Below are 25,813 nucleotides of genomic sequence, written 5' to 3' on the forward strand. Positions count from 1 at the left end.
TAAATCCAAAATTTTACTGTAGATTGCTACACTTAATAATGAATAATAGAAAATGTTTACAGACTGCTATAAACAGCTCGTTTTCTCTCAACCCTGCAGCGCGCCATACTTCTCCGTGAGTAAGATCTGGATGAAGACTCTCATCACAGTCATGTACAACCGTCACAAACTCTGCCAAAACATTGGACTGACGACTGCCCAGCTACCACTGCTCACCTTCCTGCTGGGTAACGATGTGGTGTCAGAGGAGAAGATGCAACATATCAAAACCAATGCAATAGAAACATACAGGTATGGACTATTTGACTACAATTTTGCTCTGCCAGGAACGTGGGCTCGTCCCACAGGATCGCGATCTGTCGGCTCATCAAAGAGACTTGCTGAAGAAGGGAATCGGCTCCTACTGTTTGTCTGAACAGAGCTCTCTTGAGCTGGGTGGCGTCACTGCACTTCCACCCGCCTTTGAAAAACATGTTAGTCCAGAAATATTAAAGGTATGTTCCGTATCACACATGTATATTAGTCCCATCAAACTCCCTAAAGTTTTCAGAACACCAAAAGCCAGAATGGCTAAATATTTTTTCCTGTGTGGTTTTCCACAGACGTGTAGAGAGAAGCATGCGGCTTTACAGCATTGTATGTGAGGGAGTCACTGAATGTAGCAACACTCTGGAGGATGAAGAGGATGGTGAAATGCTGCCTCAGGCCCTTGTCTATAAGCCCTGCAGACAACGTATCTACGGCCTGCTGCTGCTACTCGGGCAGGACGGTGAGACAGCGAACACAGAGCGAGTTATCATGTATGTAATGACATACAGAACATGAGTACGCATGTGGAGAAACACTGTCATACAATGCATGGAAGTGCTCCAGTGCTTTTATATATTTTATAGGAATTTGATCCTGCATCAATCGGACTCTTTTTTTGTTTTTCAGGCCGATCTGTAGAATGTCCAGCTGTCAAGGAATGGTTTGTTTCCCCTGGAAATCCTTTGATAGAACCTGAGATGGTCCTTCCTGTCCCGGTCTGCCTCCCATGTACAGAAGCCTCACTTGGAACTCACAGTAAAGACATGTAATAAAACTCAATCTGATTTAAGTTTAATTAGGTACACAGAGGCTTTTTCATAGTCTGTTACAAGTTTAATAATCAGATGAGGAGATTATGGCTTTTATGCTTTAGCATCATTTCCAGTAGGATGATGACACACATGCTGTGCCAGTGCGTCTTGTGCCAGCACAGAACAAGTTATACGGTTTAACATTCATCATGTTTCACTGAATGAGTAGTCTCTGTAACGAAATTAGCTGTAAATGAACCACTGAGACAGCAGGAGCCATCAAAATGGTTTCAAAAAGCTGCCTGAGTGTGCTTAATGCACTCAGGACATTCGTTTTTGGAATTCAGATTTTCATTCTATTTTTTCCCCCTCTCATCAAAACGTGTAGGTGATCATCCCAGTCTGGACCTGTTGTGGTTAAGCAGTGGTCCTGAGGTTTCTGCTCTTCGCTTGACAGCTTTCCTTTCACTCTTTGACTGCATTGAGTTGTTCAGCCTGTATGGAGCTGTTCAGGATTCTCTGCTTGCAGTACTCTGTCTGGTCACCTACATCCTCCTGCAGGTAATCGTCTTCCTCAGGTACCAGGTAACGAGGCCAGTCAGGAAATTTAGTTTCATCCTTGTGCTCCTATCCACTGACAGTATTTAGCATGTAGACTTCCAATAATCATAACTATTAAATGGCTTCTGATGGCTAGAAAATTAGAAATTATTGCACATTTTTAGAAAATTCTTGTGTCACAGAAAACCACAGAGAGTCGTCCTTGAGTTGTGGGACGGTTTAATGTGTCAGATAAAAAGATGGGACTACTCTGTCATTGTGCATATAACCTGCAAGTAAAGTAAAATTGGTACATACAATTCTATGTTTTCATTATCTATTTTGTTCAAATGCTATTTAAATAAATTCAGTTGGTTGTTTTAGTAATAAAAACACATCATTAGTGATCAATACTTTTAATATGAGGATGTTTTCACTATGTTGGGTTCCTTTGGCTTGGATGCATGATTTTCTTAAAACTGTCATAGTTAAACTAGTAAATGAATATGTAGTGAAGATATAGCAGGTGATTTATGTAAACAAAAATGAAAAAAAATATTTTCAGTGACAGTTGAACATCTTTTGATTTTAGATTTAGGTCTATAACAAGCAAACACTCAATTTTTCAATTTCATTAATTCATTATTTATATTACGGATTAAATCATTATAATCATCATTGGAATAAAATATGTTTGTGTCATCTGTAAACGGGATTAATTTTAGAAATCTAGATACCTCAAATATATCATTAATAGAATAGAATAAAATAGAATAGAATAGAATAGAATAGAATAAACGACTTTGGGCCCAACACAGATCCTTGTGGAACCCCACAACCAATGCCCAAATACCCAGATGAGAATTCTCCCATCTTCACATACTGCTGTCTTTCAGTCAAATAACTTTGGATCAAGCTCAAAGCTACTCCCCTAATACCATATCTTTACAGTTTTCTTATTAAAATGTCGTGGTTTAAAGTGTCAAAAGCTTTCTTCAAGTCGATGAATATAACACCTGCATATTTCTTCCTATCTAAGCTAATAATAAGTTAAGTTATCTCTTCTAATGCATCAGTTATGGCCATTGATGTTGACCTTGCTGTTCTAAAACCGCATTGACTTTCATTAATCAAATTGTATTTGTCAATTAATTTCTCTAGTCTACTGTTGAACAGTTTCTCTAGTATTTTGGAGAACTGGGGGAGCAGAGAGACAGGTCTATAGTTTGTGAAGATGTGTTTATTTCCCTTTGTATGTAGTGACAATACTTTTGCGATTTTCATTTGTTTGGAAATGTTCCTGTTTGAAATGACAGATTACTTATGAGACAGATTACGTTAAGGGTTTGCCAATACTACGGTATGTAAAATTTTTGTTTAATTAATGAAATATCTATGTCAAAACAATCAGTAGAGAATTTATTTTTGCACTTGCTCACCACATCTATGATTTCTGGCTGAGATACTCCAGAAAGAAACATTGTCTTTGGGTTTATTTCTATTATTTCTATAAAAGTAAAGAAAATTACCTCTTCCTGTTGGGCTCCTCCACGTGTCCTGCTTGTGCGTTTTGTTTTGATACGTGATTAAGTCACATGTAAAACACAGGGAGTGTTTTGAATTTCAGCTTACTGACTGATGCACGTCCTATGAGGATTTAAAGTGAGTTCTAGCCTCACACGGCGCCCCATAACAGAGCAGGGATAATCACGCATGTTTGTTAGAACAGGGATTGCGGCTGCGTGTCATCACAGGAGTCCAGCGGTGAGAAGCTAAGCTAGCTGCTAGCATCGAAACATGAATGAAACAAAGATGACGTGAACATTAAAACAGGTACTCCTCACTACACAATGCGGTTATTTACAATGGCCCAAGTCACAGTGCAGATACAGCAAGTGATAATAATTCCACCTTTTTTTGCTGAATAACCTCGCACGTTTATTAAGTGAAAATGTTGCTGTCTGTGCGATTGTGTTTCTGAGAAATGGGAGTGAAAGGTCTTCAGTTTTTCAGGGACCAGTGCTGTCCGGAGGCCTGTGTGACAGCAGACCTGAGACAGGTGGCCACACACCATGCTGCCAAAATCCTGAGAGACTCGACATCCGCAGCTCACAACACAGGTTGAGTTTGTTTTGGTGTTCAGCCATGAAAACACTCCTGCTTCACACACTGTGCACCTGTAATGTGAATAGCAAAACTGTTATCATAAGTGCAAGCACACGGGGTTGTTACAAATTAAATTATTTGATCGTTTTGCTCTAGTTTTGCAACTTTACTCTATTCTGGGTTCTAACTGTGTGCTGAAGTTTGCACAGTAGATATTAATGATTTGGATATACATTTTTTGTTGGTTTGCAACAGTGCTGGATGATTAAAAAGAAATGAATCACACTTGCTAGAGATGGTGATGACAAGTCTTTTGGATTAAACAATACTAGGAATATGTCTACATACAGTTTGTCACATGGCTGAATTAACATTTTGCCTTTATTGGTACGTGCTTCTTTAGAAAAGCACCTTTACACCTATTTCACTGCTGGTATTTTAAGATACAACACTTTGAAAGGCCATCCATTATTTTGTGTATGTAATCACTCTTAGAATAAACGTCCTGAATGGTGTATGACACAGAATCCAGATTGAATCACAGCACTATGTGACGTTTTTGTCACCTCTTTTATCGTTCACAACCTTCTAGTCCTTAGTGTTGAACTTATGAGTCCTGATTATTGCAAATTGGCTATAACAAAGAAAAAAATATTCATGTTTTTGCTTATTTCATAAATTGAAGAATCAAATACAGACTCACATGGAAATGAACTGCAAATAAACGGTTACATTTGTCTTTCACTCTCATAAAGGTCCTACCATGGTTGTAGATGGCATGGCCTGCCTGCGCCACTGGTACTCATGTAAAGACTGGGTGTGTGGCGGGCAGTGGAAGGAATACGAGGATGTTGTGAAGAGATGGGTGGAGGCATTTACATCTGCAGGCATCAGACTTGTCTTTTTCTTTGATGGAGTTGTGGAAGAGAAGAAAAGAGCTATGTGGGTAAGAAAAGAATCAATTTTAGATGTTTGCAATACAAAAATTCTCATATTCATTTTGTTTCTTATAGAATCTAATAGCTCAGACATCTTTGTTATGACCGAGTAATTTGCTCAAGCATATCCATGTTTCCCAGTTGGTTTCACTCGCAGTGGGAGATTCCTTCAGAAAGATCTGATTAGGACACAGTTTCATAAGCCACACTGAACTGTTTTTGCAGGGGTTTATGTTTACACAGTTGGTCTATTTCTGTGATCTCTACTTACAAATTTAATCTTTTCTGGTACTGCAGGTGAAGAGGAGACACAGAGTGCATGGGGAGATTTCAAAAATATTTACCCACATCAAAAAGTATGGTTGGGAGGAGCTCAATGGAGTAGGTGGACGGTGCGTTTGCTCCGGGCAATAATCAGGGCTGCCCTTTTCCTTCTGCCCCTGTGTAGCGGGTCCCAGCTTGGTCTCCGCAGAACAGCTGTATAGAAAATCCCTCTGAACGGAGTGTTCTGGAGATACTGAAAATATTGATCAGGAATCAGTGACACAGGACAACTGTTGCTCCTTCTCCATTCATCCAGATTAAGTTTATTTACATTTTCATCTGAACTTTAAATGAATTAATGAATTATTATCTGTTATCTTGTCTGCATCAGCATATGCAACATCCACATTTGGACAACATGAAGCCACATTTTCCTCAAACTTATCAAAAGTCGGTGAAAACCAAAACACACCTTCTCTTTAAATCACATTTCCCATTAACAATCACGTCTGTACTTTGACCCTTAAACACTTAACATCTTTGTTCTCTCATCAAAAGAGTTTTTCTTGCAATAAGGGTGCATTTTATAAGTGATAACTTAATAAAACAGAATACATCTCATTTGCAATTACATTGAATTACCTTAACACTTAGAACAATGACAAACATGGCTACCTCATCACTTGGCGCCAGATTCCATGAACTGAATTTACCATAACTATTAACATGAGCTGCCCAATGAAGCCATAACTTATCTTAAAATGTAAATTGATATTAACTTCATGTCTTTTTTAACATTTTTACACACACAACTACTTTACACACATCGAAATAAACCTCAAATGTCTCGGAGCCACAAATGGAAAAAAAAAACAGGAAAAAGTTAATACAGATGGCAGCCGACGGACCATCAACTTAAACTGTTTCTACACTTAAAGCTAGAGTTGGCGAGCTTGGAAAACTAGCATGTAGCACGAATGTAGCATCTCCCCAAGGCTCTGCCTAGCTCCGCCCAGCTCCCACCCCATTGGAGGAGCTCCCAACGGGAAACACAGTGTAAGGCTAAAGTTGCCGAGTTAGAGGACAGAGGAAGACGCTCCAATCTCCACGTTCTTGGCCGAGTCTACGGAGACTGGCCGCCTCACGGAGTTTCTTGCAGAGCTGCTCCAGGATGTGTTTGGTAAAGACACGCTGCCATCCCTGCCGGAGATCAACAGGGCCCACTGCATTGGTGCCTTGAGGCCGGGCCCGGGTGCGTAGCCGCGGCCAGTCATCATGCGTCTGCACCGGTACCAAACTAAGAAGCAACTTGTCAGAGAAGCTCGAAGCAATTAGACCACCGTGGCCAGAAGATTCTATTGTGGAGGACTACAGTGCCAAAGTCATGTCACAACAAGCTCGATACAGAGACGTGATGGCGGAGCTTTGCAGACGTGGGTTGAAGCCTGCTCTTCTTTAACCGGCTCGTCTCCGCCTGACGCTGCCCAGCGGAGCCAAGAAATGGATCAACAGCGTTGAAGAGGCACAAAAAGTTATTGCAGATCATTCCTCCTGACCACCCGGATTTACATAGATGGAGAGACTAGGCTCTTCCTGGATCACCCGTTCCGTTGATACCTCAGGACTGGTAAAATATAACAAGCACTGTAACTGACAATCAGTTTGTATCTTTGAATCTATATTATCATATTTGCTACCTGAATTAGACAAGGTGTCACTATTATTTTGCATGTGAATATTATGTTGCATTGCAGAATGCACCCAGGGCTTTGGGTTTGTTTTCCATTTCGTAATATCAATGTGTTAACTATGTTTTGAACGTGTTTATTCTTAGGGAAGGGGCAGCCGTTTCTTATTTCCTGCCTTTTGCCAGAAAAATACCTTTTTCTTTTTTTTTCTTTTTTTCTAAATTGAATGTTAAGCACTTCCTGGAGGGCGAGTCTCTTGAAGTTTTTTAATTTGCAGAGCTTGCTGCTTTATTTTTTTTATATAGCAGCTGTCTTTTGGGGGGTGGCGGGTGGGTGGGTACCTGTCACCGTGAATGTTACTACCTCTAAAAGTGCTGGCCACTTTGCTCACCATCAGACACCAGGCTGCTGTAAACAATTGTATACCTACAATTTAAAAAACATACCGTGATGACTGGTTTAAATATTGCAACCTGGAATGTGAAGGGCCTAAATCACCCTGTTATATGGAAAAAGGTCTTTTTCCATATCAAACACCTTAAAACCAAGATTGCTTTCTTACAGGGAACTCATATATATATATACATACATCATACATATGTACTTCAGATTTAAATAGATTACTGCACTGGTCTGGGCAGTCTTTTCACTACACATTTCAGGCCAAAGCTCAAGTTGCCTCTATTCTTATTTCTAATGACATTCCCATTCCATTGAAGTACACTGTGTGTCATCAGACGCAAATGGTCGGTACGTGATTGTCTCTGGCAAATTATACAATTCATTGGCTGTTTTAGTTTGTGTGTACGCTCCGAATGCGGATGATGTGGATTTTTTTTCAGTGTTTGTTTTCATCATTTACGTTCAGTTATATACTTCAGAATTTTGTTCAGATCAAAGTGCCATTCACAACTTTCTTAACAAACTAAACATTCCCTCACTTTCCAAAGCTCTATCAAAAGGACTGGAGGAGCCCATTTCTGAGACGGAAATGGTTAAGGCCATAAATACAATGCAATCATACAAAAGCCCTGGCGTTGACGAATTTCCGTCCGAATTCTTCGAAAAATTCTCAAAGATTCTCTCACCTCTACTGTGCTCAGTTTTTCTGAGTCTTCTAAAAACGGCTACCTATACCTCCTCCCTTTTTGGAGGCATGCATTACACTCATAGCAAAGAAAGGAAAGGATGCCGCAAACTGCACCTCCTATAGACCCATATCACTTCTCAACACGGATGCTAAGGTACTTGATAAAATATTGGCTCGCAGGTTGGAGAACATCCTTCCGATAATTATATCCAAAGATCAGACTGGTTTTATCAAAAACAGGCAATCCTAACATCAGATGCCTTTGTAATATTCTATATTCTGCCCATGAGGATCAACCTGAATGTGTAGTCTCGATGGACGTAGAGAAAGCATTCGACCGTGTTGAGTGGCCGTACCTGTTCGCTGTGCTGGAAAAGTTCGAGTTTGGGCCCGCTTTTATTTCATGGATTAGATTGCTCTATTATCACCATGCTGCCATGATTCATACCAACTCCCAACTCTCCAGGCCATTTAATTTGCACAGTGGTACTCGCCAAGGGTGCCCTTTGAGTCCAATGCTTTTTGGCCTCACCATAGAACCTCTCGCTATAGCACTTCGGACCTGCAATAAAATATCTGGAATCTGGAGAGGAGGTGTGGAACATGCCGACGACCTCCTGCTCTATGTGTCCAATCCAGATGATTCTATTCCTAATGCCTTGACATTGCTAAACAACTTCGGAACAGTCTCAGGCTTCAAATTAAATTTCAACAAGACTGAGTTATTCCCGATTAAAGACAAGGCACGACATCTCAACTTCTCCCATTTGAATTTTAAGATCAAATATCATAAACTCTCATATCTTGGGTTTACAGTTACTAAAAAGCACCAGGACTTGTTCAAACAAAATGTCACTGTTTTATTAAACCAGGCAAGGCGGCTGATGTCACAGCCTAATCAATGTCTTTAGTGGGGTGTGTGAACTCTGTCAATATGGTTATTCTACCCAAATTTTTATACCTCTCCCAAATATTACCCATGTGGCACTATGATATAGTTTTGTGCGTGAGGATAGTTGCCCCCCCCCCCCCCCCCCCCCCCCCCTTTTTTATATATATATATATATATATATATATATATATATATCTGGGGTCACTTTTCTGTTGATGGACCACTGTTAATGTGTATTCAGCCCCCCTAAGATAGTGCCGTATAGGTTTGGCCAGCAGGGGGCACTCGGTATCTCGTGCATCTGTAGCTGATGTAGAAGAAGTCAGTCTGATGCTGCAGTGTGAGAGCTGAAGGACCACACTGTTACTGTTAATAAATCTTTTCCTGTTTTGCAGGTAAGCTAGTTCATAAACTTCATGTAAATAATAGACAACAGTCGGGGAAGATCTTAAGTGCCCTAGAATGTTATGATGTTGAGTTCGAAGCTGGATTTAAAACTTTTTAATTGGTAAAGGCAACTCACCACGTTTTTCATGTAAGATGGCGGACGTTTAGTCCGTGGCAAAGTGTGGTAATGAGCCATAGAACTGTTTCATATTTGTTTAAAGCTCGTGTCTGGAGTTTTGAAAGAGAGAGGTTTTTTTTTTAATTCAACATCTCAGGTCCCCCTCCCTCTGCTTTCATGAGCGACCAAGCCACGCCCCTTTAATTGTGCACGCTATTATCCGGTGGGTGAAAATGAGTACCTCCGAGTCCTACAGCATCCTACATGTTTAGCTGTTTACGGTGGATGTTCAGCAGACCATGGATATATCCGAGGTAGGAGCTAACTCACCTCTGCCTGGGCCTGGCTGCGTGCACAATTTGATTGACAGCATGACAAAGCGGAAGCTCGAACTCTATTGGCTGAAGCTGACCAGCGCTTTTTCGGATAACATGGGGGTCTATGAGACGAAGGCGGGGCTCATAAATACATTTTTATATTGCTTTATGCTAATATTATATTGTAGTATCGTTGTAGTATTATATTGGAAACCATTTCCAGGCTGGCTGCTAATTGCCGGCCCCTGATCTATGTGGTTCAATATTAGTACTGATCAGTGGCGGCTCTAGGCATAGGCGAACTAGGCGACCGCCTAGGGCGCCACAATGCGGGGGGCGCCGTGGCTGTACAAGGGGCGCCCCAACGCTCTGTGCTCCGCGCCGCTGTGATGGTCCATGTGAGCACGCACTGCTCGGCATTGCTCGGCATCGCTCGGCGTTGAACTGTGTTGGAAGCTCACACATGTATTTTGGGACTGAAGATGTTTTGGTATTTCATTTGTGATAAGACTAAGTGTTAAAATGATTTGTGTTTGTCATCCAAGGTAAAAAAAAAAAAAAAAGCAGGGTTACAATTAAAAGCATTGATTGAAATGGCTTGAGAATAATAAATACAGTTCATATCAGTGATTGAATAAGCGAATAAAACAGTGAATAGGAATACGGGTTAAAAGCACTGTAAAACTGTAAGAAGTAAGAGTTTTTGTTATTGATAAGAAGGGTATATTGTGATTTTGATAGTTCAAGACAGTAATATATTTGGTCAGATGTGACTCGAATGTTATTAGTTAGAATAAGAGTGTCATGGTTGCTGTTGTTTTTGTTTTATAGTACAAATATATTGCGTCGTGATTTTTTTGTAATATTATCGTAGAAGAAGTCAGTCTGATGCTACAGTATAAGAGATCAAGGACCGAGTACGCTGTTATTAATAAATCTTTTCCTGTTTTGCAAATTTTGTAAATTTGCAAAATAAATGTGTTCCACGGAGGATAAGTTGGGCCTCTTATTTCCAACTGTGTAACACCCATTTTTGTTCCAAATGCCTTTTTTCAACAGTTGGACTGAATCATAAACTCTTACATCTGGCAGGGCAAGAAGCCTCGCTTAAAGTATCGGCAGTCGAAAGAACACACACACAACAACACTGCAGCTTCCATAGCTCGCGCTTAAGCCTGATTTATGGTTCTCTGTCACGGCGACGCCGTTCCTACGCTGGCAACCCTACGCCGTCACTGAGCATATCTTGCTTCTATGTCAAGGGAACGCCCTCCTCTTCAATTTCACCGCCAAGCCGCTAGGCGGGCGTGGCTGTGTCTTTGTTTCGCAATAGGCAGTCACAACAACAATGCGGCTTCCGTAGCTCTGGCTTTACCTAGACATAAATCTATAGACATAGATATCTAGACATGCGTGCACTTCTTACCGAACATATATCTGCATTTATGACATATCTCGCGACACCGGGCTGTCATGGAGGAGTGGCGCGAGCGGACCATGATGAAATATTGGTGAAACTAATGAGTTTTTGGACGATTAAAGCCGTTTTAGGAGCGGCATTATTACCCATGCCCCGTCTGCTAGACGTATACGGATGTCCGCCACTCGATTTTGGATCTAAATTTCCCCTTTAGTACTGTTCGGATCAGAAAAGCATTCGGTGTGAATATTGTTCTACTTCATTCTATATACAACGCGAAAGCGGACCAATCACAGCCCTCGACGTTCATGTCACCACGCGTCGACACGTGGTTAGGATTTTTGAGAGGTGCGCGTCAAGCCCTAGCGTAGGGGCTGCGTAGGGCGCTGCGTAGATGGCGTAGGTTCTACTTCGCTGCGACACAGAAGCATACAAAGGCCTTTACGTCACACTCCTGCCTAGACTAGGGATGGGCAACTGGTGGCCAACGGGCTGCATATGGCCCGCACCCTCACTCCGTACGACCCTTAAATTAATTTTTGAAAATGATAAAAACGTGTCTTTTGCTGCACTGATTCAGTTGTAATGACATACTTTGGCCACCAGATGGCACCATGAATGGAGACGCCCTTCTTTCCAGCAGCATTGTCCAGCAGTGAGGAAGAGAGAGACCGAGTCATGGCGAAGAACAAGGGATAAACAAAACTAGACCAAGAAAATTGCGTCTTTCAGGTTAAACGGGAAGCAGAATATCTGTTTACAGAATTTAAAGGCAAACCTATGTGCTTGGGCTGCTTCGAGACCCAATCTACCATGAAAGATTTTAATTTAAGTCGCCACTATAATACGCTGCACAAAGCAAAGCCTTCTGCCATTTGCCTTTGAGATGGGTGGATTTGTATTTTTTGTGTATTCATGGAGAATGTTAAAATGTAAAAAAAAAAAAAGTGGAGTTTTCAAAATTCACAAAATAAGTTCTGTAATTGCAATTAATGTTTTTTTTTTTCTGTAGCTCCCTGCCATCTTTGAAAAGGGTTGATTTGTATGTTTTATTCATAAGATCCCTTATGTAAGTGACTGTTAACCACAGTCAGTGGTTATTTTTTTGTTGGCTTCAAACCTTTTGTAAGATTACAGCTTTTATACATGCATTTGATAATGAAAATGTGAAGTTACTGTACTGTGTGTTGGGCCAGTAAACATATATTATAAAAACGTGTAAAATGGCAGTTTTATCATATCTGGTTAATTGTGTAGTCTTATGCGGCCCTCTGGCAGTGTTGACAAAAAAATGTGTCCCTCTCCATCATTTAATTTGCCCATCCCTGGCCTAGACAAATAGGTATAGGCTGTGTTCGAAACCGCATACTTACCTATTACTCATACTAACTTATTGAGTATGCAGTGCGTTTACACTGGCAGTATGTGATTTGTGAGTATGCGAGAAGTTCCTGGATGCATACTGCATTCACCAGAAATGTTGAGTATACATCGTGGGTTTTCCTACTCATACTGAAATTACCCAAGATGCAACGCGACGGACAGCGGACTTGTTATTTATTTGTTTTAATAAACTTTATTCAGTTCACAATGACTGTTTCTTAATGATGTACATTTGCCAAGTTGAATATGGTTATAGATATAATTTTCCCTCCAATTTTTGTGCTAGTAAGTATGTTATGTTAGAGATTTCTGATTGGATTTACATTGATTAAAAACAGTAAAAAAGAAAAAACAACAAAAAAAAAAACACTTACATCTGACAACAAGTCCATGTTGAAAGCGACCATGATGTACCGAAGACAGCAAGCCGATCTTCGTTGAAGAGCTGAAAAAACTCTCCGTCGGTAAGGCATCGTAACTGGTCCAATTCCGTTAACGGGACAACAGTCCAAACGGTCCAGTTCAGTTTATTTATAAAGCACTACTAAAAACAACAGTGTTGACCAAAGTGCTGTACAGACACAAAATAAAAACAATAGAAATAGACATGAAAATATTAATAAGACAACACTGACAACTTTCCAGTAAAATACAGTCTCACACTAGTTAAAAGCCAAAGAAAATAAGTGAGTTTTAAGACGGGACTTAAAAACAGGAAGAGAATCTGATTGCTTTATGTGCAGAGGTAAATCATTCCACAGTTTCGGACCAGCGGTAGAAAATGCTCGATAACCCCTACGTTTGAGATTTGTATCAGGAACTGCAAGTAGAGCCTTGTTTGCTGATCTGAGACGACGTCCTGGCACATAAGGCACTAACAGTTCAGACAAATATGGTGGGGCAAGACCATTTAAAGATTTGAAAACAAATAAAAGAACTTTAAAATCAATCCGGTAGCGGACAGGAAGCCAATGAAGAGACGACAACACTGGCGATATGTGGTCGTATTTTCGTGTGCCAGTTAAAAGGCGAGCTACGGCATTTTGGACGAGCTGCAGACGCTTCAGCAAACTCTCCTCAATGCCAGCGTAAAGAGCGTTACAATAGTCCAGCCGAGTTGAAACAAAAGCATGAATCAATATTTCAGAATTGTGTTTTGAGAGAAAAGATTTTACCTTAGCGAGTTGTCTCAGATGGAAAAAACTTGACTTCACAACAGCACTAACCTGCTTATCAAGGTTGAGTTCATGGTCCACTTTAACACCCAGGTTGGTAACAGTGGGCCTAACAAACTGACTCAAAGGCCCCAAGTTACGGTGATGTTAAAGCGATACTTCAACATTTTGGCAAATTGGCCCATCTAGGGCAATTCGGTAGTCATTTAGAACAGCATACTTACTTTTTTTGTGAGGGCGAGCTGTTGTTTATTCAGCGGTGAGTCTGAGGAGAGCTTCACGGCGGACATAATGGAAGTGGATGGTACAGTAGCTTCCCTCGTCAAACTCATCAATCCAACACAATCCAACAACCCCAAAACACACTTTGGTGGACACGTTATAATCCCCACATTCACTACGCTGTGAAATATTAATGCAAAATTACGAGATTGAGCGTTTTTTTTGCGAAGATTGCTAAGACGGAACTACTTACTAAACATGGCGTCTGGGCGTAGTGATCTCAAAAGAAAAAGTAGTTCCCAATATTTGCTTCAATGTCGTAACGCTACAATATTATTTGTTGGTGTTTCACAGCGTAGTGAATGTGCGGATTATAACGTGTCCACCAAAGTGTGTTTTGGGGTTGTTGGATTGTGTATTTGATGAGTTTGACGAGGGGAAGCAACTGTACCGTCCACTTCCATTATGTCCGCCGTGAAGCTCTCCTCAGACGCACCGCTGAATAAACAACAGCTCGCCCTCACAAAAAAAGTAAGTATGCTGTTCTAAATGACTACCGAATTGCCCTAGATGGGCCAATTTGCCAAAATGTTGAAGTATCGCTTTAAGCAAGATATGTTGCTAAAAGGTTGGCTTCTTGTTTTTAAAGTAAAAGCACAGATTTATCACTAAGGTTTTTTTGCATGAGAAAGGGAAAAGGGTGGTTTATTTTTGTGAAAATAACCGGAAGTGCGTTGCTCACTGCGGCTGGCTTAAACTTCGCCGAATTCATCCGAACAAAATCATAAACGGTTGGTATTCGGACAAATAAACGACACACTCGGGCTCTAAACAACCACTTTGTCGCCTAATTAAAAAAAAAATCTCGATAAAGTTATACATTGGAAGAGTTTAGAGCTAAAGTGAAATCAGCTTTAGCCGGTCGATTTCGGCTTGGGGAGGAGTGCAATGCATTGTGGGTTATTATGTCGTATGTTGTAGTGTAAACGCTTTGCATACTGTCTGATGGACTGAGTATGCAGTATGCAGTATGGACAGTATGGGTATGGAAGTATTTAGTAGGCAGTATGCAGTTTCGAACACAGTTATAGATATCTAGATTCAGGTGTCTAGATACGCGTGCACTTCTTAACTGCACCGAGTAGTAAATTCAAATCGAACATATATCTGCATATATGACAGTCTCGACACCGGGCTGTCGTGGAGGAGAGGCGTGAGCGGACCGTGATGAAATATTGGTGAACCTAATGAGTTTTTGGACGATTAAAGCCGTTGTGGGAGCGGCGTTACCGATGCCCCGTCTGCTAGACGGATGTGCGCCGCTTGATTTTGGATCTAAATTTTCTCCCGAAGTACTGTTCAGATCAGAAAATCCTTCTGGGTGAGTATATTGGTATACTTCATTCTATAAACAACGTGAAAACTGTTTAAACCGTACTTATCCTCTAAGTAAGATATACCTTCAAAAATCTATACTTGAGGGGGGCCTTGGTTTGCCCAATTTTTGATTTTACTATTGGGCTGCTCACCTAAGGTGTCTAGAACAATGGTCTCACTGTTACGATCAACTGGACTGTCCTGACTGGGTTGCATTAGAAATCTTTTCACCGAATTGTTCTCCTTTAGCCTCGGCGGGTTCTGCCCTGCCTTTGTCCCCCCCCCCCCCCCCCCCCCCTTACAATATTTGATAATCCCGTGGTGAAACACACACTTACGCCGTGTTTCCACCGGACGCGTTTAACGCGGCTGCATTCACACGACAAGTGACACTGCGCCGCGCTAGACGCGCAAGTGTCTTTGGCCTTCACTTTACTTCTAGCATGTGGAACCATTTTTATCAAGTGGAAAGACCCCAACCCCCTCCACCCCACCCCCCCCACCCTGTGCATTCACAGTGGTTGCAAGATGTCATGCCTTGCCTAAAAGTAGAAAAATTTGGATTTTCCTTGAAACTGAATCTTAACACTTTTAAGACAACATGGGGCCGTTCCATGCAATTGTATCCAGCTCTTTGAAAAGAATGTGGTATAAGGTTGGATCTTCGTGAATATGGCAAATGGTGTGAATATTGTACTAATGCGGTGACAGGTTGGGAGGGTTTACTTTGAGTTTTCTTTTGTTCTGTTTTTTTATTTTTATGATTCCATACCAGTCACTGTACCTGTGCATCCTCTGGTAGGGGATTTACTACAATTATTGTTCTATTCAGCTCTGAAGAACTGTGTTATATGTAAGTCGGTTCCCTGCTAGCTTCAAATATTTTTGATTATTTGAAAATTTATAAATGTATTTTCATCCTAAAAAGTATGGAGAGCAACCTGGTGGCGAGGTTTTCTGTCTGCCCTCTGGACTGGCGACGTTTACACCCTTTGCTCTGAGGTTGGTATTTATCTGTCTGAATGGGATGTATTACCACCGAGTGACGTTTCTCACATTCTAATCATGTTATGTTATTGACAGGTCTTTGAAACAGGAGGTATTTTGCTCAGTGCAAGAAACCGACTATGAGATCGCTAACTATGCTCGTCAGAACAACTGCATGGGCATCCTGGGACAGGACACAGACTTCATCATCTATGACAGGTTTATAAAGATTACACTATTAGACTCATTTCTTTCAGATCCTTACGTTGACTACTGTAAAATGTGAGCTGAGTGACTTTTAATTAGAAGATTAAATAGAAGATTATAGATTGTTACACTTAGTTAATAATGAATAATAGAAAATGTTTACAGACTGCTATAAACAGCTCGTTTTCTGTCACCCCTGAAGTGCGCCATACTTCTCCGTGAGTAAGCTCTGGATGAAGACTCTCATCACTGTCATGTACGACCGTCACAAACTCTGCCAAAACATTGGACTGACGACTGCCCAGCTACCACTGCTCTCCTGCCTGCTGCGTAACGATGTGGTGTCAGAGGAGAAGACGCAACATATCAGAAACCAGGGGTGGGCTGGCCATCGGGAGGTTCGGGAGGTTTCCCGAACGGCTGGTCTATTCCGGGCCGGTGGTCAGAACCAAGCTCCCAGGCTGAATTTTAAGCCCACCCGCCTCTGTCAGAAACAATGCAATGGAAACATACAGGTATGGACTGTTTGACTTTGCAGTTTTGCTCTGCCTACACCCCTCACTTTGAAACCTGAAAATCTCATCCTCATCTAAGTGACTGACCTAATCTCCCCTTTACTCCCACCCCTCTCACCCATCAGTATTTACCAAGGTATTTCCTCCAAAAATACAGTTTGAGAAAATAGAGGAAATGTCCATGTTAATTTGATGCTACAAGTGAACTGTGAATCTGAAAACAAACTCTTGACTGCAACTCTTACAATGACAGTCATCTTACCTGGGGGGACATTACTTACTTACTTATTTACTTAGTGCTCCAACGAGGGTCAGGGTATCCCGTCCCAGTGTGTTGAGCCGACCAGATGAACCAGGTTTTTCCAGTGCTGGCGATCTTGTGCCAGCTGCTCTGCATCCTCCACAGCAACTCCGTGTTGTTGGAGGTCGCCCGCAACGATGTGGAGCCATAGGGTCCAGGGCTTCCCTCGAGGTCGTCTCCAGCCTGCAGCCTTTGGGTCAAACTGGAGAATGGCTCGTGTTGGATGTTCTGGGGGTAGACGAAGGACATGGCCGAGCCAGCAGGTGCGGTGTTGTGCGACCAAGGAAGATGCTCGGGGCTGGCCTGTGCGGGTTCTGAGCACTTCATTGGAAACTCACTGGGGCCACCTGATGTTCTCAATGGTTCTAAGAGCCCTGCAATCAAAGCCATCGATTCTTACGGCCAGAGTGTCATTCAGGGGCCACGTTTCTGAGCCATAAAGCAGGATGGAGAGTACGGCTAATTTGTAAATCCGGAGCTTTGTCGTGCCTGAGATGGTATGGTGCCGCCAGAGTGGTTTCCAGAGAGACTGCAGAGCAGATGCTGTCAGGGCTCGTCTGCGGTCAATCTCTGGTTTTAGTTCCCCGTTGTCTGTCACCATGGACCCCAGGTACACAAAGTTCTTGACAGGCTCTACGATTTCACTTCCAATTTGCATGGGAGGTGGATCTGGTCTAGGGCTGTGCGTTATGATGGTATAATACCGTGTGACGGTGTAAAAGTGTATACCGGTTGAAATTTTGCAATACTGTTTATACCGGAGAGAGCGCAGATGTCTGCTGCAGCTCTCTGAGTCAGTGTATAGTGGTCTGCGCTCGCGAACAGGAGAGATGGAGCCCAATTGTTTGGGTGCATTTGTGCATTTTCACAGCGTGTCCTGACATAATTGTTTGCTGCGTTTCATTTGTCAGGTAAGCACAGGGTGCGCTCACGAACAACACCAGCGTATCCAGGAGAGGTGGTAGCCATAATGGCGGACGCAGAGACTAGCGGCTCCGGGAGTGACACTAAAAACTCAGGTATTTTTTTATTTCATGTTGTGATTTTTTTTTTTTTTAAATAATTGAAGTTATATAAACCAGAGTTTAAAAAATAGAAGAGGAAAATGAGCAAATGTGACAGTTTGGTTATTTTTAAGCAATTATTTGAATTTACAGGGGAAAAATAATACCGTGATATATACCGTTACTGTGATATGAAATTTCTGATACCGTGATATAAGATTTTGTTCATACCGCCCAACCCTAATCTGGTCCATCACCGACATGCATGAACTTGGTTTTAGTCCAGCTCACCTGGAGGCCAAGCTGTGTTGCCTCCTCACAGTAAATGCCCAGAGCGTCTCTCAGCTGACTGTAGGTTGTGCTGAGCAGGATGGTATCGTCAGCGTATTCTAGGTCAGTCAGGTGGTAGTTGCTGAAGGGGTGACATTAGTCTGAAAATTACACCATCTATTGTTCTTGATGCCCCAAATCAGACACAAAAAGAATTGTGTATTCTGATATTGTTTGCATTCTCAATTAGCTAAATATCGTAAAAGTAGATTTGTGTTGAGGATCAAATCAAATTTGTTTACTTTTTCTTGAAAACAAAAGCCATGTTTCTGTTTTGACTGTGAGCCGACATCATTGAGTTTATTCATTTCACTGTTTTCAGGAAAAACAATCCAGCGCCACACTCTTGCACTCCTCAGGGGCAGGGGGTCTACGCTGTGTCCCAGCTCCTGAGCTGTTTGTGCAGCAAAGAGGAGGAAAGTGGGCTCGTCCCACAGTCGTACATCTGTACATCGTACATCAAGTCTGGTCACGTTCATCATCCTGCAGGTAATCGTCTTCCTCAGGTACCAGGTAACGAGGCCAGTCAGGAAATTTAGTTTCATCCTTGTGCTCCTATCCACTGACAGTATTTAGCGTGTAGACTTCCAATAATCATAACTATTAAATGGCTTCTGATGGCTAGAAAATTAGAAATTATTGCACATTATTAGAAAATTCTTGTGTCACAGAAAACCACAGAAAGTCGTCCTTGAGTTGTGGGACGGTTTAATGTGTCAGAGAAAAAGATGGGACTACTCTGTCATACGTATAACCTCCCAGGAAAGTAAAATTGGTACATACAATTCTGTGTTTTCATTTTTTATTTTGTTCAAATGCTATTTAAAGAAATGCAGTTGGCTGTTTTAGTAATAGAACACATCATTAGTGAGCAATACTTTTAATATGAGGATGTTTTCACTATGTTGGGTTCCTTTGGCTTGGACGCACGATTTTCTTAAAACTCTCATAGGTAAGCTGGTGAATGAATATGTAGTGAAGATATAGCAGGTGATTTATGTAAACAAAAATGAAAAACTAAATATTTTCAGTGACAATTGAGCATCTTTTAATTTGGGATTTAGGTCTCTAACAAGCACACACCAGCGACTCTGCTCCTTTGTCGACCTGTGATGTGAAGTCAAACATCAGTTGTTGACGCTCTGTTCTGCCGTTTTGTTGGAGCTCGACGGCGAACGCTGTCACCCGCTGAGCACCCGCTTTATCCACAGACACCATGCTTTGTTACGACAACAACGGGCCTGATAACCATCCACAGGGTTTAAATATCTCAGGAGAGAAAGTCTTCACTCACACCTGTACCGTTAAGTCCTTTATTGTGGTTACAGATTCCTGACTTGTTGAGCCGTCTGTGATCCTGGTGTAATACCCTGCCACAACTTTTCAAAGCAAGTGAAATAAGTCTCCGCGCTTCTCTCTGCACTGTCGTCATCTGATTGCGCTTCAGCACAACAGGGATCACATGATCGCATCAGCGGGATGAAGGTGCATGCGTCACATCGAAGAAGCAAAACAAAAATTATACAGTCATTGCTTTTACCAAATATATGCTGTTTCTAATGTCTTCAATGACATTTTTTTTTTTTCAGACTTAAGAAAGATAAAGTCACACATGAAGGCAGGGTTTGTTCAGACTGTGCTTTAGTCAGTGTGCGTTCACCTAAATCCAGGAATCACTGTGTTTAGTTATGCTGGGATGAGTTCACATCTGTTTCTGACAAAAAAAAAAAAAAAAAAGCCCCAAAACAAACACTGACTGTAAGGAGAATCATTTGCAAGTATCTTGACCACCTCAGGTTCTCTGATTCTCTCAGCCTATTCAGATTGTCGAATACTGTAAGCACACCGCTGAAATCTAAGAAATCCTGCTACCCTTCTAAAAGACTGACATTTACATTTAAATTAAAATATGGTTAAAATTAGTTTACATGACTTGCTCGTAAAATAGGAGTTAAAGGGATACTTCAACATTTTGGCAAATTGGCCCATTTAGCGCAATTCCTTAGTCATTTTGAACAGCGTACTTACTTTTTTTGTGAGGGCGAGCTATTGTTTATTCAGAGGTGAGTCGGGGAAGGTTTTCGGGACGGACACAATGGAAGTGAATGGTATTTTTGCTTCCCCTCGTCAAACTCATCAAATACAAAATCCAACAACCCCAAAACACTTTGGTGGACACGCTATAATTGCTTTGCTTGGGGACTCTTGTTCACGGACAGGTGGAGATATTACCATTAGAGCATGCCTTTGCCACGTGAGCCACGGCGACCCCAAAGCACCACTGTGACTGCTGCAGCTCAGTGAAATGATCATTTGTGATTTGTATGAGCAGTAAATTAACTTGTCACCTTTTCACATAGCTTAACCAACTCAGACAGACAGAGTTGAATGTCTGAAGACACAAAGATCGACTGTTAACTTTCCAGACAGATGCAGATTCTGAGTCGAGCGGGCAGACGGTCACCAGCAGTCGGTGATTAAAATGGAAATGAAGGAGCGGCAGACAGACAGGAGAGCAGTTTGTTAGATGGACCTTTAGACGAGTGGTTAAGTAAAGATGAGCAGACAGCTTGACAAACAATAGTAGCTGTTGTCTGAACACTGCTGCATTGACATTCGCTTCTCCCTCTCCTATTTAAATAACTTCGGGGTTTATTTGTTTTGTACACACTGCGGGGCAGCCTTGTTTCTGCAGTCGGCATTGTTTCGTTTTCTGTTGAATTGTTGCACAGTGGGCAGACACAACAAACTAACCCACGGAGAGACAGAGAGAGAAAGGGGACAGTCTGGGATGCGACTGAGTTTTGGTAACTGACTTTCCTGTTTCTCTTCTCAGGTGCAGACTTTCAGAGTCGGCCCGGGCTTGTTAGGTGCCCTAGACAAGCTCGAGACGAGCATTAAAGGGGGGGGGGGGGGGGGAAACGACACAGAGCGAGGGGCTCACACGTCCCCTTGGGCGCCCACGTATACGGCCACGGCGCCCCCCTGTACACTGCGCCCTAGGCGGCCTAGAGCCGGCCCTGCAGACTTTGTCTCAAGAGGATGTGGACGCTTACCTGAGTCGGGCTGTGTGTCTGAAAACCTCTCAGGAGCTTCAGCAGATTGAGGTGCGTCGCAACTACAAACGCACACTTTCAGCAAAGCCCCTTGTTTGTGATTTTGAGTTTGTTAAAAAGAGAAACAAAAACCCTCAAGATTTTCACCTTCACATTTTGTCACCATGAAGCCAAACAATGATGTTCTCTCTGCTGCGGAGGACAATGCCTCCTGACGTCTGCTGTAAACAAAGTTCGCTGTGTGGTAAACACAGCTCTGAATATGTTTCCATTAAACCGTCTTGAAGACAAAGTGGAGGGAAAACACACACAACAACAAAAAAAGCTGCCGGTCGATACACTGGCCGCACTTACATGAGACTTTTGATTCCTCTTTTATTCCGAATAAAAGTTCATTTTGCTTTTAAATGACCACGAATGTTCCAGATCGATCCCTTTTAAGTGAAGGATATACATTCGAAATTTTTCATTCTCATTTCTGCCGCTATCTGAGATTTAGTCCTGATGTTATCTTCTACTTTTAGTTTGCATTTAACTTCCCTGTACTTTTTTTATTTTTGGTGTAAATTTCTTAGATTTAATTTAGTCTAAAATAAAATTATTAATTAAAGAGGGTTAGGGTTAGTTCACCTTCCAGGGTTTTTGGAGAGCTGAAATTAACTGACAGAGCAGCACTTACGCTCCACAGTAATTGACGACATTAGTAGAGGAAATGTAAGACATTAAATCAAAGTTTGAATCAGACTGTGAGGCGAAGCGGACTGTCCGGCCGGATTATTGGCTCTGCTCCTGCGTTCCCTTGTATGTAGTGACATAATTATGTGCAGTAAACAGGAAGCTGGAAAGTCAAACACAAGCTGACAAAATGGACCGTGGTTGAGAAACACTTTAATAAAAAGCATGAGAACACTTGAGAGGCGACATGGACGCAAATCAAGCAACGGCGAGTTATTCAGAGAGCTCTGCAGTAGACTACCAGCCGCCCGCCGCAACCGGCAGAGCGTAGGGCCGGCAGGCAGAGCGGAGCCCTGCTGGATGGGATACGAGGATAGAACATGGATCGCTTTATATGCCGTCCATGTATACAAATGTGTTTCATAGGACTGAAAAAAACACCCATGTAAACTGGGCCAGCGATTCAACACTAACCTCCATTGAGTTTATTCCGTGTCACTCAAGCTTTGTTCACTCTGCAGGAAAAAGTGGCAAGTCCCACTTCTTGCCCGTTTGTGATTTTGTTCATTTTTATGACAATTTGAAAAGCATAAACCTTTTTCTTACCAGATCCTGACCACTTTCATATCTGGTTCTTAAATGGATAAAATGTGATGTTTTTGAAAGTGACCTCAGTCTGAAAGATCTTGTCTAATTTCGCCCATTTAAGGGTCAGGGTTAGAAGACAGGCGTCACAATTCTGGCCTGAAGCAGGCACAACGTGGCGAGATGACATTTAAACAATGGACAAAACTCTGCATTCACACGTACCCCCTGTACAGCAGCTGCTCCTTTTCTCAGACTTTCATTGGCTTTGATTGTAAAACAACTTCAAAATTGATATACACACGCTGACAAGTGTAACATCCATATTTATCGTTCTTCTTTGTACGCTGGGAATGTGGGTCACTTCAGGGTTGTAAACTGTTTACACTTGAGTCAGATGGCAGTCGCCTTTAAATCTGAATAACTTTGCAACAAATGGGAAAACCTGATTTGTGCAATAAGCTTGACCTGCGTTGTGATTAAAGCCACAGGCTCCAGGATCAGCGTTGTGTGTGCTGTCTGTCCTGGCCCCATTTATTTCTGCTGCTTAATTACCATACTTATGCGGAGTAATTTGTATTTTTGCTACGCAGTAATTAGGGCCGGGTGTTTATTTGAATATGCTGCCTTGGAGACTTAACTGGGGGGCAACTGAATGGATGTAGGAAACACACACACTCATGATATCCCCGTACAATGTATTCACAGCACAAGGTATGGATAAGGACATCTGTGTGTGTTACCAATTTGTTCACATCTCAGTCACATCACAGCTCAGTTGACAGATCCTCCACTGAACACATCAGTGTTCAAACTGAGCATCGGCCTCCATGTCTTCCTTACAATAAACCACAGAAGACTCAGCTTTTGTGTATTAAAATGTTAATTTATTGCTGAAGAATGTGTGTGTTCAACCAACAACAAAATGAGTCGCGCTGTTTGGTTGTGTTTAGGGGAAAGGGGTTGTGGGTAGGTCTTGGGATACATCAGTTCGGTTGCAACATTCCTCCCTGCGTGTGTGTGTGTGTGTGTGTGTGTGTGTGTGTGTGTGTGTGTGTGTGTGTGTGTGTGTGTGTGTGTGTGTGAGACCCAGAGCATGCTGGCGACAGTCGCCTGTCTGTTCTGGCTGACGCTCACCACATGGAGCTATTTACACCACGCACACTCCACCCCACGGGACACACACAAACACGGTTTTTTGTCGCTCTTCTTTTGTGCGATCTCATGTTCCCCTTCTCTTTACACTCTCTCGCTTTCTTGGTTTTTTTTTTTCTGTCTTTCTGTTGCTCTGCTCGCCTTTTCTTTCTTTCTGTGCCATTGTGTTTGCGCACGCTCGGGCTTTTATTTGGCTCATTGTTGTCAGAAGAAGGTGAAGCTGTGTTTGACTGGAAGCAGGTGGCAGATAGAGCTGTGTGTGTGTCACAGAGAGAGAGGTAATGTGTAATCACTGTTATCAGTGTATCTGCCAGGGGACAGGTAAGAGGAGACACACACACACACACACAACACTCAGTTTTCTTTGCAAGTCTTCACCTCCTCATCGGATGATCTGAATTATATTGTATTTTGTAAAATTGTTTTTCCCCCCACATTTTTTTTATTCAAAAAGCAAAACATAACAGCTTTCATTCCTTATCTTATGCACAGTAAAGATAATATATGTAATAAATGAAGACCTTATGTCTTTTGGCTTTGCAGTATTTTGCCTTAATTTTTATATCTTATATTGTCTTTTTTGACTAATGAATACCAAAGATTAGGAGTCTTATCAATGACACAATTTGAACATTTATATTCAGATTAAAAACCTTCAAATCAGTGAGTCCAACCAGGAAGTTTCTCCACCAAGACAACACTTTTAGCTCCAGATACTGTAGATAACCAGAAAGACAGTGAGATACCTGACTGTCCTTTATCAGTGAAACAGAGCTAAGTAACAGTGAAGTGGGTGGTCCGAGTTGCATTTAATTGTGTGATTTACGTGTGGGGGGACGTGCTGATAAGGTTTGCAAATGCGGATGAGAAACAGCAATTGCTTTAGCAACTGTGAGGCGAACCGTCCAGAATTTGTTCCGGGTGCTGAAAGTCACATTAAAGGAACAGATGTCTCCTGACAGCAGCAACACTTTCAGTTATGTGGCAGTGGAGGACACTTCATAGTGTGTAGCTTGACGTTGGTATTGATGTGTCAAATAATACACCATCCAGAATATCCCAGCCTAATTTATAATTAAAACTTAGAAAAAAAAAGGAATTTGTTATTGCTGTTGCAAGATTGCAGTTTTCTGTAGGTGTCTGTTGATATGGGTGTTATATCACTACCGATTGTTAATAAAAAGGATCAAATCTGCTGTCGGGTGTTATTATAATGAAAGAAATGAAGATGTGTTCTTCTCTCTGGGCAGAAAATGCTCTGATAACTGTGTGTGAAGTTTGGTGTCTGATGCTTTGAGCTCTAAAAGTGTAATATATCTCACTAAGGTAGAGTAAAGTGTGTCACCTGTCACCAAGTTTCTTAACAAATGACAGAAGGCTAAAAGTGAACAGTAAAGTATTTGTTCCATCCAGTGATAAAAAGAGACTTTGCTTTTCTTTCCCAGCTGCCACTCCTCTGTAGTCGTGCGTTGCAGCTGGGGTCTCTGTATGTCCGAGGACTGAGCCACCTGCTGGGGGCCAACAGTGCCAGCGGCCAGCCGCTGCCCAGCGCTGCCCTGATGCCCTGGCAGAGCTTCGATGGACGGCTGTTCCACCCAAAGTACCTGCTGGCGCACAGCGGTACAGAGAAGCTGCAGAGAAAAAGCTTCTGCTGGACAGCGATGTGAGTGCCACAACAAAAAGGGGAATTGTGTGTGTGTGAGAAAGAGGAGACATCCATGTGAAAAGTCTAATGTGGATTTTGCTTGTCTCTCTCCCAGCCTCTTCTGCATGAAGAGAAGCCGAGTCCTGCAGTCCAGACCCAGAGCGCCGCCACCAAGTCTTCAGACCACGCACCAGTAGATCGAAGAAACGACAGACACACGGGTGAGACTCTACATTGCCCATCATCCACACTTTGTCTCAGGGTCGTTTGGATCTGCTCCCATCTCACAGTGACTGAGCCGGGGATCATGAGTTCTAACCACGTCAACATGGTGCAGCGCCTGTCAACAATGTTTAGTCTGTAAATATTTTGTTG

At 42.1% G+C, this 25,813-nt stretch overlaps 1 protein-coding gene and 1 long non-coding RNA gene across 2 annotated transcripts; both read left to right on the plus strand.

Annotated features, from left to right (window-relative positions):
• Positions 1–628: 628 nt before the first annotated feature.
• LOC115391395 (uncharacterized) lies at positions 629–1,537 on the plus strand. The gene is made up of 3 exons (XR_003931769.1): positions 629–769; positions 937–1,038; positions 1,450–1,537. It is a non-coding gene; the product is annotated as an uncharacterized LOC115391395 (long non-coding RNA).
• Positions 1,538–3,568: 2,031 nt separating this feature from the next.
• Positions 3,569–25,649, plus strand: fam120b (family with sequence similarity 120 member B). Its single transcript, XM_030094789.1, is given in 14 exon segments — positions 3,569–3,721; positions 4,463–4,653; positions 4,943–5,026; positions 15,895–15,980; positions 16,062–16,184; positions 16,375–16,546; positions 16,668–16,687; positions 16,813–16,823; positions 17,900–18,007; positions 18,729–18,835; positions 21,159–21,192; positions 21,326–21,429; positions 25,239–25,483; positions 25,554–25,649. Coding segments are annotated over 14 exon segments (1,503 nt in total). The 5' UTR covers positions 3,569–3,585; the 3' UTR covers positions 25,636–25,649.
• Positions 25,650–25,813: the final 164 nt, after the last annotated feature.

The sequence above is a fragment of the Salarias fasciatus genome, chromosome 1 (assembly GCF_902148845.1).
Source record: "Salarias fasciatus chromosome 1, fSalaFa1.1, whole genome shotgun sequence".
NCBI classification, from domain to species: Eukaryota; Metazoa; Chordata; class Actinopteri; order Blenniiformes; family Blenniidae; genus Salarias; species Salarias fasciatus.